Here is a 16,248-nt window from a genome sequence, read left to right as displayed (position 1 = left end):
TGAAATGGAGGTGGCATGGTCTAACAATGAGCTTCCCAAGCTGAGCACTATGGACACACATGATGCTGCCAGTGCCACTCCTTCATATGTAACTCCAGCCAGGACACCTCAAACCATGGAGCGGGAGTTGCCACTAGGGGCTGCTGCTGTCCATGCTATGACAAAGGTTGTGAATCCCTGTCTAATGCACCAAGCTGGAAGCCAGGAGACCTGGGTTCCACCCATGGCCATGCAGTGTGACTCTGAGCGGGTCACTTCACTGGTCTGTGCCTCAGTTTCCCCATCTGTAAAAATGGGGATAATGGCCTCTACTCTCCTTTGCCAAGCACTCTGAGATCCACACATGAAAGAGGCATATAGAGGAAGTGCCTGGTCTTCTTATCAATTAAAGACTGTGTAAAAATTAATGACCAAGGATAAAGGGTCAGATTTTGTTTTGGATCATAGTAATTACACACATTCTATGGCTCTTTCCATCATGGGATCTCAAAGCACTTTACAATCATTAATGACTTAACCCTCACAGCCATCCCAGGAGGTAGGTAAGTTCTATCTTCATCTTACAGATGGGGAGCCAAGGCACAGGGAGGTGAAACGACTTTCCTGAGGGGAGTCAGTGGCAAAACCATACAAGAACACAGGAGTCCTGATGCTCAGTTCTCTGCTCTAACCCCTAGGTGGGGCACACTCTTCTAGACTTATTTCAGCCTCTTGTGTCTGCGAAGCTGGGCTGGAAAACTGGTGAGCACTGGCTCTGATGAGGGATCCCTGACTGGAATGAGGAAGGAGAGAGTCAACATAATGTGAAATAAGGCAGAGATGGTTCAGGTTCAGGTTCAGGTCAGCAATTCTTTTACAGGCGTAGCCGTGTCTAGTGAAAACAAGAGAGGGTTATTGGCCCTAGGGTTTAGCAGGAAAAACCTGCATGTGGGTGACTGGCAGACATGCGCTGGGTCCCAGAGGACAGGACTGAAAATCAAGTAGGTAACTAACTCCCGCACCCCCAGAACAGAAAGCCCCATGGGACCTTCATTATAGGAATAAGCGTTCCCTAGTGGTGAGAGCAAAGGCCTGGAAGTCAGGAGATCTGAGCTCTGGCCCCACTCCCTTGGGCCAGTCCCTTCCCATCTCCGTACAACAGGGAGAACGCTGACCCACATATGAAGGGTGCTCTGAGATCTGTAGATGACAGCTACTAGGGAGTGGCAAAGTATTGTTAGAAGCACTAAGACTGGCATTGTGGAATCCAATCACACTCGCAACTCGTCTTCACACACAAATTGCACTGGATTAACTAATGGTGTTGTTTTAAACTGATTTAGTTAAGCTGTTGCTACTGTGTGTGCGGATACTCTAAAACCAGATCTACTCCACAAACTTTTCCTGGCATCACTATGTTGGTCTGGGGTGTGAGAAGATGTGGTCTGTGACTGACACAGCTGAGCAATTTTGCGGGTATAAGCTCCATTCACACTGGGGCCTGGTCTACACTTAAATTGTAGGTTGACATAACTACATGGGTCGGGGATGTGAAATATCCACTTCTATGCCTGATATAGCTATGGTGACCTAGCCCCTAACGTGGACACAGCTATGCGGACAGAAGAATGCTTGTGGAGTTCCTACAGTGATGGAAAAACTCCTGTAGGCTGTGTCACAGTGTGGGGTAATCCTGGAATAGCTATGGGCACTGTAATCCCTAGAGTGTAGATGTGGCCTAAGAGTGCTTTGCTGGTGTAGTATACTGATGTAGCTATACCAGCAAAGTCTTCCAAATGGACCTGAGCTTAGATCAGCTTAAGAGTGGTTTATTTTGGTTTAGCTTAACTACTATAAACCCCCTTAAGGGGAAATGTGTGTCCACACAGCTGTGTGCGCAGATTCAATGAAATCAGATTAAAAACCCATTTAAATTATGTAGGTGCAACTTTCTCATGTAGACAAGGCCCAGTTTACAAGTGCAACTAAACTGCTATAAACCAGGTGTAATCTAATAAGCGTGTCCACACTGGGGTTTGCACTAGCTCTGCTAAAATTGTTTTTACAGCTGATTTAAGTTAAACTGGAGCACCTTCTGTGTGTAGACAAGCCCAGACATGCCCCTCACCCCCAACTGTTAAATTGCTGTGCTCTGTACTGGTGTGGGTCCAAGTACAGAGGCCATCCTGTCCCGGGCAAGCAACACTCACCTCGGCTGCTAGGAAGGTGTCAACCTCATTGTGGAAGGTGTCGAAGAGGAGACTCAGGGCTTGCCTGAATTGGAGGAGATAGAAGATAACTCAGCTTAGAGAGAGAGAGCACGAGAGGTAGCCATGGAGGCACCTCTCCATCACTTCTCACTGGACAGCCCATCCCTCTCATGCAAACAGCATTCAAGTGCAGCCCCAGGAAAGCAGTGCAAGTGCCTTGCTGCCTGGATCCATTTATGTTCCTCCACCCTCCTGCTCAGCACACCCCCATCCAAACCCCTCTGCACCTCCAATGGGAGCTGTACACTTCACATCACCACTTGTCCCCTCCTCTTTACCTGCTGATGGTCTGCTTGATTGGCCTCTCCTGCAGGTGAATGTAATGGTTGAGCGTGGAAGGGCTCTGATCATCGTTCACCTGTAGGAGAAAGAGACCTGTTTCAGGTGCATCTGATCTGTAGGCGTTAACTCCTCCCATTAGGGATGCTGGCTGTACCTAGTATGACTCTTTGGCTGACATCTGCAAAGTCGCTGAAGTCATTTGAGATACCAACTTCCCACTGAAAAGTAAGTATCTTTGAAAATCTCAGCCGCTAGCTCCATGTCTGCTGAGAAGCGTGTAGGGGCTCCTGGGTTCGGTGGGATCACTGAGGAGGGCCAATGGGTTGTAGCCGAGAGTGTTGTGATTAAATTAACATAAGGGACAACCTGCGCTGACAATAATCGTGGAACATTTTCTGACACCGAGATCTGCAGGGCTGTGGAGCAGTACCTCCAGAGCCCAGTTGCTTGGTACATTTAGAACTAGCGTGGGCAGATGCAAGTAACAATCTCACACTGGGCAGGGGATAGACCAGATGTATCAAATGGGTCTTTTCCATCTCTAATATCCATGGCTTCCTCTGTAGACCCGTGCCTAGCAAATCTCTCTGCATTTGGGAAGGATGCAAAGATGAACTGCTGGAGTTTAGAAGCTGGACTAAATGAGTGCTCCCAAAGCAAGCCCTGGTTGCAATGAGAAAGGCAGAGAGTAGGGACCTTTTAGCTGGTGGTGGACAGGGACTGAGGTGGCAAGCAGCCGCAGAACTGAACCCGCCGGAAGGGAGCTGGTGAGGCAGCAATTTGCAAGGCGTCATGGCCTTGTCCCCCCAGATCAGCAGCCCCGAGATAGCTGGTGATCCTCCCCACCCCTTCCCTGGCAGCGGTAGAGCTCAATGCCCCAAGCAACAGCATCAGTTCAGTGCTCTCTCAGTTCCTCCTTGAGAGCAGCTACTCACCGTCCTGGCAAGGTTGCTGCGCACTGCCTTCCTCTTCATCAGCTGCAGCCGGATGTCAATGTCAAACTTCCTGCAGTGCTGGATGTATTCGTGGCTGCCCAGGGCGTGTTTGCTGGAACGAAGAACAAAAAAAGACAGCTGTGGTCTGAGCCCCGCTCCAACCTGCGGCACAGGCTTCAGAAGGGAAAGGCTTGGAAATTCAAGACCTCCGCTTTGATAAAGATCTTCCGGGCCTCTAGTAGATGGATCTTAGCACTGGGGAGCAGGAATGGCTGTATTCTAACTCCAGCCCTGCCAGTGCCTGGCTGGTTAAACCTGGGCAAGTCACTCTCCTCTGCCGTGCCCCACCCCCCGTGCCTCAGTTCCCTCCCTACCTCTTTAAAACAGACGTTATTGGGATTAGTAAGTAAGTGCTAGAAAGTTATTATAGAGGCACTTGCCCTCTCAGCTCCTCACCCACTGAAAAAGGGGCCCTCACTCAAGAGTGCCATGCTGAAAATGTGAAAAGGGGAGCTTCTCTGGTTAACATAAACCATGGGGATGTAGCAGGGAGAAGATGAACTGGGCTACCTGGGTCTCTCGGCCTCATTCTTGGTTACATTTGGGCGACCCAGGGAATCACAGCATAAATAAAGGCAGCCCGGAGCTTGCACTAACTTACAGTGGGGGCTGGGCAAAGCCCTACAATACAGGAAGCCCAAGTGGCGACTGTCACGTACAAACTCAGTAAAGACCAAACTCAGGTCGAACCAAACTCTGGGTCTGGCCTGGCCTGGCTGAAGGGCCTTATCTAGAAGCGACAGGAGCTGAAACGCTCTGGAGGCAGCTTGCGATACAGAATCTCTGTCAGTTGCAGGAGAGAATCGTCCAGTGTGGCTTTCACTGGCGCCCCCCAAAAGCAGAGTGCAAGGTGCCCAGGGAGGGGGAAACAAAGTTAAAACACCTGCAAGCTCAAAGGCAGGCTGGCCTGGAAATAGGAGGGTGTGGGAAGGAGTGTGGAGTAGGAGAGATGGGAGCACATGGGGGCAATGCAGGTACAGACCCAGAGCAGCTGGGGACAGCATGCTGGGAGGTGAAAGCATGGCACTGAGAGAACAGGGAACAGAGCTACAGATGGGATGGGAGCAGCAGGATGGCGTCCGCTCCTTTCAAAGCTTTATGATGAGGCTTTCAGAGCTGCCCAGGGAACACGACTGCCCAGTTCCTATTAAAATGAATGGGAACCAGAGGCTGAAATTCCCTAGGCAGCTTTGAAAATCTCAGCTTTATTGTCTAAGTTGCCTTGCACCCGACCTGGCAATTCAAACGCGGAGCAGGGCGGGAGGGAGGCTCCAACTCTTGCTTCCTGTGCGCACTGGCTGCGCAAACCCTGCTTGCACTCTGCTGCAACCCAAGCCGGGACCCAGAGACTGAGTTGGGCCGGCCCTTGCCTGAAACTCCTCTGACGGAGGGAACAATGCAGAAGTGGGGGAAGCTGCAGCAGGAAGCCCTGCCTCTCCCAGGCTGCTCCAGCAGGAACGGCTGGTTCTTATCTCAGCACAGCCTGCATCCTGACCTGCAACCCACACACAGCTGGTGCAACTGACATAAGGAGTAGGGAAGGGGTGAGACTTTGAGGTGGTGGGACTAAGTGCACAGTGATATCCCAAGGCCTGGAGAGGGGTTGCGATCGGGGTCGCTGGGGCAGAAGTGCCTAGACCCTGGTCCCAGTGAGAGGATTTTTAATTCAGTTTCTCTGATTTTCTCCACATCCTCAGCACTCCCAACACACCTCCTGCCTGTACTCTGCCCTACAACAATAGATCATTGGTTGGTTCCATTTTCACCAAAAAGGTTAGCGGAGATCAGACAACGAACATCAGTGTAAATGGGGTAGGATCTGAGTCTAAAATCGGGAAAGAACAGGTTTAAGAATTACTTAGACAAGTTAAGTATCAGAGGGTAGCCGTGTTAGTCTGGATCTGTAAAAGCAGCAAAGAGTCCTGTGGCACCTTATAGACTAACAGATGTATTGGAGCATGAGCTTTCTTGGGTGAATACTCCCTTCGTCGGGTGCATGTTAGATAAGTTAGATGTCTTCAAGTCAGTAGGGCCTTGTGAACTACATCCTAGAATACTTAAGGGACTAGCTGAGGAGATCTTGGAGCCATAAGAGATTATCTCTGAGAATTTGTGGCAGACAGGAGAGATCCTAGAGGACTGGAAAAGGGCAAATATACTATCTGTCTATAAAAAGGAGAATAAGGACAAGCCAGAGAATTACCGACCAGTCAGCTTAACTTTGCTGCCCAGAAAGATAATGGAGCAAATAACCAAACAATCAATTTGTAAGCACCTAAAAGAGAATATGGTGATAAGAAACTGTCAATATGATTTGTCAAGAATAAATCATGTCAAACCAACCTAATATCCTTCTTCTATGAGGTAACAAGCCTTGTGGATAGGAGGGAAGCAGTAGATGTGACATATCTCAGTTTTAGTAAGGCTTTTGATACTGTCTCACATGACCTTTTCATAAACAAACTAGGGAAATAGAGCCTATGTGAAACTATTGCAAGGTTCCAACTGGCTGGAAAACCATACTCAAGAGCAGTTGTTACTGATTCACAGGCAAGCTGGAAGGACATATCTGTGCTAGGTCTGGTTCTAGCATAAATGATTTGGACAATGGCATAGAGAGTATACTTATAAAGTCTGTAGACTATACCAAGCTGGGAGGGGTGGCAAATGCTTTTGAGGTCTGGATTAGAATTCAAAATGGTCTTGACAAACTCGAGGAATGGTCTGAAATAAACAGGATGAAAATCAACAAGGACAAATGCAAAGTACTCCACTCATGAAGGAATAATCAGTTGCACAAATTCAAAATGGGAAATGGCTAACGAAGAATCCTAAAGAGTACTGCAGAAAAGGATGTGGAGGTGATAGTGGATCACAAATTAATATGAGTCAACAGTGTAATGGTGTTGCAAACAAGAAGTGAACGTCATTCTGGGATGAGTGTGTAAGCAAGACACGAGAAGTAAGACACGAGAAGCTCTACTCAACACTCGTAAGGCTTCAACTGGAGTGCTGCATCCCATTCTGGGCACCACACTTTGGGAAAGATGTGGAAAACTGGACGAAGTCCGGAAGTGAGCAACAAAATGATTAAAACAACGAGGAATCTGGTGGTGCCACTGGACTCCTCGTTCTTTTCTTAACAGAACTGTCACCCAAATCTAGATTAATCTGCAGAAATTCTAGGATATTCTGAACAGCCCAAAAAACTATCTATTTTCAGTCTTGCAGCATGAGGAAAACAAAAGATTGCTCATGAGCACAATAGGTTCAGACTCAGACAGTTTACATGGCAGTTGAGTTAGCGCCTTTGACAATAGATACGTTTTTTACCCACGAAAGCTTATAAATCTGTTAGTCTTTTAAGGTGCACTGGACTCATTGTTTTTGTGGATACAGACTAACACAGCTACCCCTCTGATAAAATGATTAAAGGTCAGAAAACATGACCTATGAGGAAAGACTGAAAAAACTGAATTTGATTAGTCTGGAGAAGAGAAGATTGAGGGGGGGACATGATGATAGTCTTCAAGTACGTAAAAGGTTGTTATAAAGAGGAGGGTGTAAATTGTTCTCTTTAACCACTGAGGACTAGATAAGAAGTAATGGACTTAAATTGCAGCAAAGGAGATTTAGGTTAGACAGTCGAAAAAAATTCCTAACAGTCACGGTAGTTAAACACTGGAACAAATTGCCTAGGGAGGCTGTGAAATCTCTGTCCCTGGAGGTTTATAAGAGCAAGTAGAGAAACACCTTCTGAGGGATGGGCTAGCTAATACTTAGTGCTGCCTCAGTGTAGGGGACTGGACACCCTGGTAACTGGTGTGTGTGTGGCTTTGTGAACAGCTTGTTAATTATCTGCAGACCCATCGGGGGAGCTAGCACATTGTTCCTGGGGTATCATACCAAAATGGTAGCACACTGTGTTCTGGTTCCTGTGTTATTATTTCAGCAACCATTTGTTGATGATAAAAAAAATAGAAACTAGTTAGGAAGGAAGGATTATCCAGTGGTTAGGGCATGACCCTGGGACTCTGCAGATGGTGGATCAATTCCTAGCTCTGGCACTGATTCCCTGTGTGACCTTGGGCAAGTCACTTAGCCTCTTTGTGCCTCAGTTCCCCACCTATACAAAAGGCATGATAACCCTGCCCTACCGCACAGGGGCAGGACAAATACACTGAAGATTACGAGGTGCTCAGATGCTATAGTAATGGGGCTCATAAAAGAACTTTAGATAGATAGTTACTTAGTAGAGTAGGACCAGAAATAGTCACAGGCTGTGCATGTTTGCAGCAGCCTGACGACAAATCTGCCATCTGATCTAGGCCTTTCTGGGGCATCCAGCATGGTAAATAGGTATGGATTTCATCACAGCCTATATCTAGCAGAGTGAAGGGGCTATTGGTTATGGGGCCTTTTGGTTCAGTATCACTGCCTCCAACTGGGCACCAGTGATCAGTGACGGGAGTGAAGTGAGTTTGCTGTGAGAGAAGAATCGAGCCCAGAGAGTCCAGAAACCGACGTGTCAGTGTAGGATGTTTTCTGATTGCTGAGCTGCCTAGTTGGCCAAAACAGCTAGGGGAGGCTTTGAGCACTCCTGGCATCTACTGCATTTTAGAGAAGTGGGTGGGGGGAGGGGAGTTGATCAGAAACAATGTGGCTTTGTTCATGGGCCTTCCTCCAAGACCCTTCCAGGAGACCAGTGAGATAGAGCACAGCATTCTAACTCCAGCTCATTAGGGACCCTTCAGAGTGTGGGTGGGTGGGGGTGAGAGAAGAGACAGGGAACATCTTTGCTCTATCCCCAAGACATGCTGTTCCCTGCCAAGAGGGGACACAGCCCATAGCAAAGACAAGCCGTGTCATTGCCAAATGTGTGCAAAGATTCACAGTAATGAGCAGGGCATGTAGATTAGACAGTTGAAAAAAAAGGACTTATTTGTATTACTCTAGCCTCAACATGCCTGGGCTGAGATTAGCTCCCCATGGTACTAGGTGCTGTACATACACATAAGATACAGTCCCTGTCTTGAAGAGTTCACAATCTAAACAGACAAAGAATAGAAGAAAGAAAATATAATAACCTCTTTTATAGATAGGGAACAGAGCACGGAGAGGGATGAAGTGACTTGACTAAGGTTACACAGGAAGTGAGTCTGTGGTAGAGCCAGGATTAGAATCCTGCTCTCCTAAGTTCTAGCTTGGTGCCTTAACCACAAGACCAGCCTCCCTCCCTCCCTGAAGCAAAGCTGACATCAGACACCCTCTTGTGCCTGTGCAAAAGTTTTCAGCATCGCCTTTCTCTGCCACCCTCTGCAATCAGTTTGTGCGTTAGATGCAAGGATGAGAGAAAAGCTGTCTTCTCTCTTTGTAACCATACACCAGATCCTTTTAACAAGGAAAAGAAAAAAAAAAGCCCAGGAGGAGCCTGCAGATGACAAGTCGGGAGCATTATTCCCTCATCTGATGTAAATTACTTTTTCAGAGGGAGGCTGCTTCTGGTTAAGGCTCATTATACACAAAGGAAGACCATTTTTCTGCTGACACTGACAGCATCAGTAGAAAAAGCCCAGCAGCTAATGAGGAGAATTTGCAGCTCGTCTTTAGCTCGGAGGCTGGAATGGTCTTGCCAGTTCTCAACTGGCAGAGTTTTCCCCTCAAGGCTGGCCAAACTCCCCCTGGAGAGAGGCATTTCCAGCAATCCACTGCAGTTGCAATGGCAATCATCCAAAGAGATTTTCTATATAGGTCATATATCTATTTGCTTTGGTAAATATGGCTCTTTAATATATATGGTTTGCATACGGCCCTCTCTAAAACACACACACACACACACACACACACACACACACACACACACACACACACACTAATAGACATTGGGCTTATTCCTCAGCCACGCATGAGTTCGGGGCAGATGGAAAACAGAGCAAAGGTGATTCTAAGACAAAGGACTGCTTTAAAGGGCTGGAGCAACTAGGCCCATTCTGCCAGCCGGGCAAGATTTGCTGGAGCACAAGGAGCACAGCCTCACCCCCTGCCCATCCCTCATCACGCCCTTTATGCAGAGGGCGGGGAATGGCTGGAATGGAGCCAACCAGGAGATTCCCCTGCACAAGGAGACTTCCCAACTGCCCCTTTTCTGTGGCCAGTCAAGTCAATAGCAAAGCTCCCAGTGACTTTGTTGAAGCAGAGGCAGGTCCTTAGGGCACCTTGTTCTGGTTTATTGTATGTAATGACAGGAGATATTTTGTTTGCCCATACGGCCATGTATGTTACATCGATATGATTTTGCAGCCAGAGAACACCCTTCATCCTAAGCAGCTTTACAGATAGTTTATCTACAGAAAAAAACCTCCTCCACCCATGAAATGCAGCAGCCTCTGGGGTGGAGGCAATGTCAAAAAGCAGGGAGGGGAAGTTCATATCAGAGCAAACAGCTGCAAACACAAAAAGCACCAGGCAATCTTTAATGCCCAAGTGCAGCAGCCAAGGACATCAGTAGTACTTGACTCTTCTACCTGGGAAGGATGAAAGGCTGAGCTGCCCCTGCTGGGACTAAAACCTGTGGTTTCAGGAAGTCTAGTAATGCCAGACCTGAGACTTCGCTCTCTAAGCCATTTACATGCAGATTCTTCCCTCCATTACTGCAGAGAGAGCCGGCCTGTGGTTAAAGCTATGGCACAGCCTGCCAGGGCTGCGGAGGAGCAGGAAATAGCCCTGAGACTAGAAAGCTTTTATTGCTTTCCATGCTGGAAAGCAAACTGGTCTGGGCAGTTTATTCCCTTGGATCTGGTCTCCTGCACGCTCCAAGCCATCCTTTGCTGAGGACTCCATGTGGTTTAAAAGTCTGTTCACTGACAGCCCAGCTAGGATAATAGGGGGGTTTCGTTTGCCAGCTCGCATTCTCCGGCATCATTACTGGGCCACAAGCTCTGAAGAGGCAAAACTAAAGCCACCTTTAAAGTCGCACCAAGTATGAGTAACTCCGTCATGGAGAGACTGAAACTTAATGTTGATGAATGACAAGTGGGGTGCCTTAAGTCACTGGCCAGCCATTGCTACAGTGTCCCCCGAGCATCCTTGTTTTGCTAGGGGCTCAGAATACACAGGAGCAAAATGAGAGTTAGCAAAGGAAAAAGCCAAAGTGGAGGGCTGCAGATGGCTCAGGGGCAAGGAGGCTTTCACTAGTGGCTCGTTCTTAGAGCCTGTTAGACTGTTTGGTGGCCCATGCAAAATCAAGAAGGTGGGTCTCAGTCTAGTTCCCAGAGGACACATGTCCACATCACAAAAACTAGCCACTAGCACTAACTGGCCACCCCAAGAAAGACAGAACAGGCCATGGAGACTGAACAGAATCTTTTCCCTCCTAGACGTGGTCCCACCAGGTGAGACACATCAGCAGGGCAGCATGGGAAATCTTGCAGTCACACTTGCCCTGTGACTATGCAGAGGATGTCAGTCACCATGGCACCTTTCCCAACAGGCTGATTTATTACCTGTGTTGCTGTAGCGTCTAGGAAACCCAGTCATGGACCAGGCCCCATTGTCCTAGATACTGTACAAATACAGAACAGAGATGGTCCCTGCCCCAAAGAACTTACAAGCTCTTGGTTCCTTAATCCCCACTGGTTCCCCCTTTCGTTATTCCTCAGACCCATCCCTACATTTTATTTGTCCATGTATTTTGCTGGCCTCTATTTTTTGGGGGGCCCTCCTGTCCTCTAACGGAGATGGAAGCTTTGGGGTCGTTTCAGGGGTCCCAGGCCTTCCACAAAGGTTACATAGGCTTGCACCACAGCTGGGCAAACATATTCCATTAAAATCCCCCCATTCATGGATTCTTCTTTTTTTTTAAAAAAAGTTGCATTTTGTTTGACATTTTTCAGCTCCTCAAATGGAAGGAAGCACCAGCACATTTGGAGGTTTTCATCTTAAAAGCATAAAAACATTGTCAGCAGGGAAATTTGGCAAAACCAAACCGTTTTCAAAATCCCCTTCCCTCTCCCCTTCCAAATTTCTATTTACCCTGTTCAGCCGGCCCCAGCTGGCAGCCTTTTGCCAGTCACTTAAATAAAAATACCAAAAATTAAGCTCTCGACTTGATTGCCGGCCCCAGCCACTTCGCTGAGTATCATCAGGATTTTAATTAGTATTTCAAGAGCTTTTCTTGGCTGCTCTCTAATATTCTCCGAACATGAGCTCCCCAGAACATGGGGTCAAGGGGAGTTACTTATATCCTGCAGCAAGAGGATAAGGCTCCTGCCTTTCTTGGCAGGAGAGTCCCCAGTGATGTCGGGAGGCAGGAAATGGAATAATCCAGGGGGCTCCTGACTTGCGTTCAGATAAACCCAGCTCTTGCACAACACCGCCCCATTCAGAAGACACACTACCCCAGGGAAAGTGTGAGGGACTGGGCCCAACAGCAACCACAGGGCTTGTCATGTGAGTGTGCAAAGAAGCATGAAAGGAAGGACAAACGAAAGAGGGGCTGGCTCCCCTTTCCTGCCCCATCACAGCAAGGATTCAACAGCTCTCCACCACCCACCGCTCTCCTGGACACCAGGGGATGTTTTGGGTGCACCAGAGCAGGCTCGCTGAGGTTCCTACGTGCAGCCGGTCGGCCACTACTTGCTCACTCACTTTTGCAAGAACTCTTCCAGGCCGCAGAGCTTGAGCACGAAGTCATCCACATCAATGCCGAGCAGCTCATCGTATGTGTAGCACAGAGTCTGGTAGATGAGCAGGTCCACTGTGGAGGAGCCTGTGGGGGCGGGGAGGGAACAAACCCCACAGGGCGAGAGCCTCAGGCCATGATTCTCTGGGGCTCCCCACCCCACCCGCTACTCTCGGATCAGTGACTGAGACTCTACTCCCCACAATCCCTCTCTGCACCCGGCTGGAGGTGGAGTCATGCGAGGAAGCGCAGGCAGCCTCCACAGTTCCCCATTCCTGCATGGCGAGACCCCAGGCAGCATCTAAACCATACGGCGAGCCACTGCCTAGGGCAGTGGTTCTTAACCTATTTATCATTGTGGACCGCATATGCAGCTCTCTGTGTGTTATGTGGGCCACATCCACACAATATCTATACTACTCGTATGGCCCTGAAGATATCACATGGGCCACAGTTATATGCTGACTGCGCCACAAGCAGCCCATGGCCCATCAAAGTCAGTGGAGACACTCTTATTAACTTCAATGGGCTTTGGATCAGGCCTGTAATTTAAGGCTTATCCTGCTTTAGTCGTATCCAAGCAACCACATCCAAAAGAGGACCAGAGACCTTGGTGCACATGCAGGACCGGCGACAGGGTTTCTTGCGCCCTAGGCGCATGGCCATTTCGCCGCCCCCCGCGCTGATCCCGCGGCTCCGGTGGAGCTGCCACAGTCATTCCTGCGGAGGGTCCGTTGGTCCGTGGCTCTGGTGGAGCTGCCGCAGGCATGCCTGTGGGCGGTCCACAGGAGCCGCGCGAGCAGCTGACCATCCACAGGCATGACTGCGGCAGCTCCACCAGAGCCGCGGAGCAACGGACCCTCCGCAGACATGCCTGCGGCAGCTCCACCAGAGCCGCCTGCCGCCCCCCCAGCAAAATGCCACTCCCCGAATAATCCTGGCGCCCTAGGCGATTGCTTAGGCTGCCTAAATGGTAGTGCCGGCCCTGTGCACATGCAGTGATGGAGAGTGAAAATGAGCTGAGATACCTGCACCTGGATCTCAACCCCACTCTGGCCTTCTTGGATGCAGCATTTGGTGCTGCCCATCACAGGGGGACACTGAGAAATTCAGAACCCAGAGTTTAGATGGGGGGCCCCACCTCTAGCACATATCCGTCCATGGGGGCAACACAGACACTCTCTCCTCTGGGAGAGGAGCCACTGTCACCAGGATCACGTCTGTCCCATAGGAACTGAAAGATGAATTTGCAGGACGAGGCAGAAGACACCATCGCTTGAGCTGCTAACGGCAGCCATCTTAGCCCCCTCGTTGCCGTGGGGAACAGCGGAGGTGTGGGTTTCTCGCCGTGCGAGGATATCGTGTTCACAGGTGGACGCGAGGGCAGCAAAGCACCATACTTACCACCCTAGCAGGGACTTACAGTCACAGGTGAAAGTGAGCGGTTCCTGCACGCTGTCGCACACCACGGTCACCTTCAGGCTGATGCCATGGCCCAAGTGCTCAGGGCTGAGGTTGACCGTGCTCCAGACAAAGCCGGTGAGGGAATAGTCCTTGGTACTGTAGCCAGATCTCAAGCTGTAGGCAGAAGCGGGGGGAGGGACAGAAGAGGAGTTAGAGGTCCCTGCCCCATCCCACATAGGGCTTTATCCCTCACTGTGTGGTGGATTCTCCCCTTCCTCTCTCCTCCTTTCCATAGAGGCACCAGAGGACTCTCTCCTGGCCTCTTCTCCTCCCTTTACAACCTCGCTCCAAGAGATCTCATCGGCTCACATGGCCGACACCAGTGACTCCCACCATCTACCTCTCTCTCCAACTCGTCTCCCTCCACGCACTCCGGCATCTCGGCCTGACTCTTTGATATCTCCTCACGGGTGTCTCATGGCCAGCCTGAGCTTGACGTGACCCAAACTGAGCTCCATCTCCTCGGGCCCATGCCATCTAAGTTCTCCTGCTCCCCTCTTTCTCTGTCACCATCAGCACAGCCTTCCTTCAAGCAGTTCAGGCCTGTGGCTTGTGTCTTGGACTCCAGCCTCTCTCTCTAGCTGAGATACCATTTTTCATTTCTCCTGTTTTTCATTTCTCTCATGTGCCACTGTGCATCCTTGCAAGCCACCCCTTATGCATGGAACGCCCTCTCTGAACTAATCTGAAAGGCCACCTCCCACTCCAGAACTAAAGCTTCAACACGTAAGGAAAATTGCCAGTTGGCAATGACTAAGCAGGTAGCCAGAAGGGATCACAGATATCATGCTCAATATTGACTTGAAACCAGCTGATAGTGCAGCTAGCCAGACAGCAGGCCTCTGTTTGCCTGCCTTGGTGCATTCAGTTTCCTTATGTCAGGAAACCATCCACCTAAGAGAGTCCTAAATGGTCTTAGTTCCCCCTCTTGCTTCCTCCTCCTTCCCTCACCTACATGCAGCAATGTAGCTCTGAATGTTAAGAAGATATTTACCGTCTCCCCACGCTGTCCCTCTATAAAGCTCTCCCAGCCCCAAAGTGTTGAATAGAGCAGAAAGGGGCATCCTTATGTTGTCTCCCTGAATGCCTCTTTTATAGCTTTCTAACATCAACAGGGTGCCACCCTCACCCTCCTCCCCTGTGCTGCTTTGCATGGAATTGTGCCAAAGATTCCAATCACCGCCCAGCACAAATGGGCTTGTCGTCTCATCACTCGCACCCCAGGAATGACCCTTCCCCGGTGCCACTGCTTAGCCACCACACAGCATAAACAGCGGAGACAACAAAAGGCTTGTCTTCCTTCTCCCAAGATTAAATAAGGCACAGCAATTAAATCCCAAGGGCATTTCAACCACCAGTGCACTGACAGACCTCCAAATTATGGCCTGTGCTGCAGGACAGTTAACTGAGGGGAGACCCCAGAAAGACATCTTGAACGCGTCTCAATCCCTCCCAGGTACTTACACATCTAGCATATGGCAGAAAGCAGCCACTTCTTCGTCCCTCTCCTCGGAGACCTCAAACAGCTCATAGCCATTAGCTAAGGAGTGCGGTCGGGAGGCAACCTGGCACGGAAAGAGAGCAAGAGATGCAGGGATAGTAGCAAGAAGGCTCATGCAAACAGCAGCCAATGGAGTGGAAGGGCCCCATTTCCCACTGTGCTGAGTTCATTTCCAAGTCACCGTGGGATGCTTCTTACTCCCTCCCCGCCGCCCCTCGTAACACGCATAGGCCATGTCTTCACTACAGTCTACCCTCAAGTTGGGCGACCAAGACGCGGTTCCTCTCCCTTTCGCTGGATCCAGTTGTGAGAGATGCAAAGATTTCTGGGTGTGCTTCTCAGGGTTCATAGCATCACAGCTCACTTGGTCACTCTGGGCTTGCTTTCACTGAGCATTGTGGGACAACTTGGCCAGCCCCATGAGGGTAGGGTGACCAGATAGCAAATGTGAAAAATCGGGACGGGGGTGGGCGGGTAATAGGAGCCTATATAAGAAAAAGTCCCAAACATCGGGCCTGTCCCTATAAAATCGGAACATCCGGTCACCCTACATGAGGGATTGTGGGCAAAAGTGATAGAGGCCTGGGAAATTCATCAGCCAGACAGACACAAGCTGGTGTGGTGTTACCGCCATTTGCACTGAAATTCTGAGTATTTTACCAGTAAAAAAGTACTCCCCACCCCATCCCTTTTTCCCCTGGTCAGCCCCGATTTTCCACTGGAAACAAAAGTGACCAGGGGAGGAGGGGAACTGAAACACTGAAACTAAAAATAAGTTTCAGTTTTTGTTTCACTGAAAAACAGACAAAAATTTAGCAACATTTTTTGAATAAAATGAAAACTTTTAATTCTATTTACAATTTTTGTGGGAAATGTTGCATTTTCTGACCAGCTCTAACAGTGATGAACTGCAGAACTCATTGCTTCTGGATATAAATGAAGGCAAAGAACTAAAATAGTTTAAAAATAAAGGATCTGAGTTTTATGGTAGCCTTTCAACCCTCATGCTTCAGGGCATAAACCAGCCACTAACAGATGGGGTCAGGAAAATACTTCTCCTAAGGACAGGTGGTTCCA

The 16,248-nt window shown here is 49.2% G+C and overlaps 1 protein-coding gene across 5 annotated transcripts in view; it reads right to left on the bottom strand.

Moving 5' to 3' along the window:
- The window catches only part of PIK3C2B (phosphatidylinositol-4-phosphate 3-kinase catalytic subunit type 2 beta), an 86,329-nt gene that overhangs the window by 31,272 nt on the left and 38,809 nt on the right, over positions 1–16,248 (bottom strand). For 3 of the 5 annotated variants that reach the window (XM_050957120.1, XM_050957121.1, XM_050957122.1), the window contains exons 3-8: positions 15,135–15,235; positions 13,630–13,784; positions 12,173–12,293; positions 3,467–3,578; positions 2,528–2,607; positions 2,190–2,253 (exon numbers count right to left, since the gene is read on the bottom strand). In XM_050957120.1, the coding sequence (XP_050813077.1) occupies positions 2,190–2,253; positions 2,528–2,607; positions 3,467–3,578; positions 12,173–12,293; positions 13,630–13,784; positions 15,135–15,235 (633 nt within the window). Of the gene's footprint in view, positions 1–2,189; positions 2,254–2,527; positions 2,608–3,466; positions 3,579–12,172; positions 12,294–13,629; positions 13,785–14,010; positions 14,366–15,134; positions 15,236–16,248 lie in introns of those variants that run through there. The other 2 variants (XM_050957124.1, XM_050957123.1) reach the window with 2 other exon arrangements.

The sequence above is a fragment of the Gopherus flavomarginatus genome, chromosome 5 (assembly GCF_025201925.1).
Source record: "Gopherus flavomarginatus isolate rGopFla2 chromosome 5, rGopFla2.mat.asm, whole genome shotgun sequence".
NCBI classification, from domain to species: Eukaryota; Metazoa; Chordata; order Testudines; family Testudinidae; genus Gopherus; species Gopherus flavomarginatus.
Note: the sequence above shows the minus strand (reverse complement) of the source record. Positions and strands in the feature narration are given on the sequence as shown.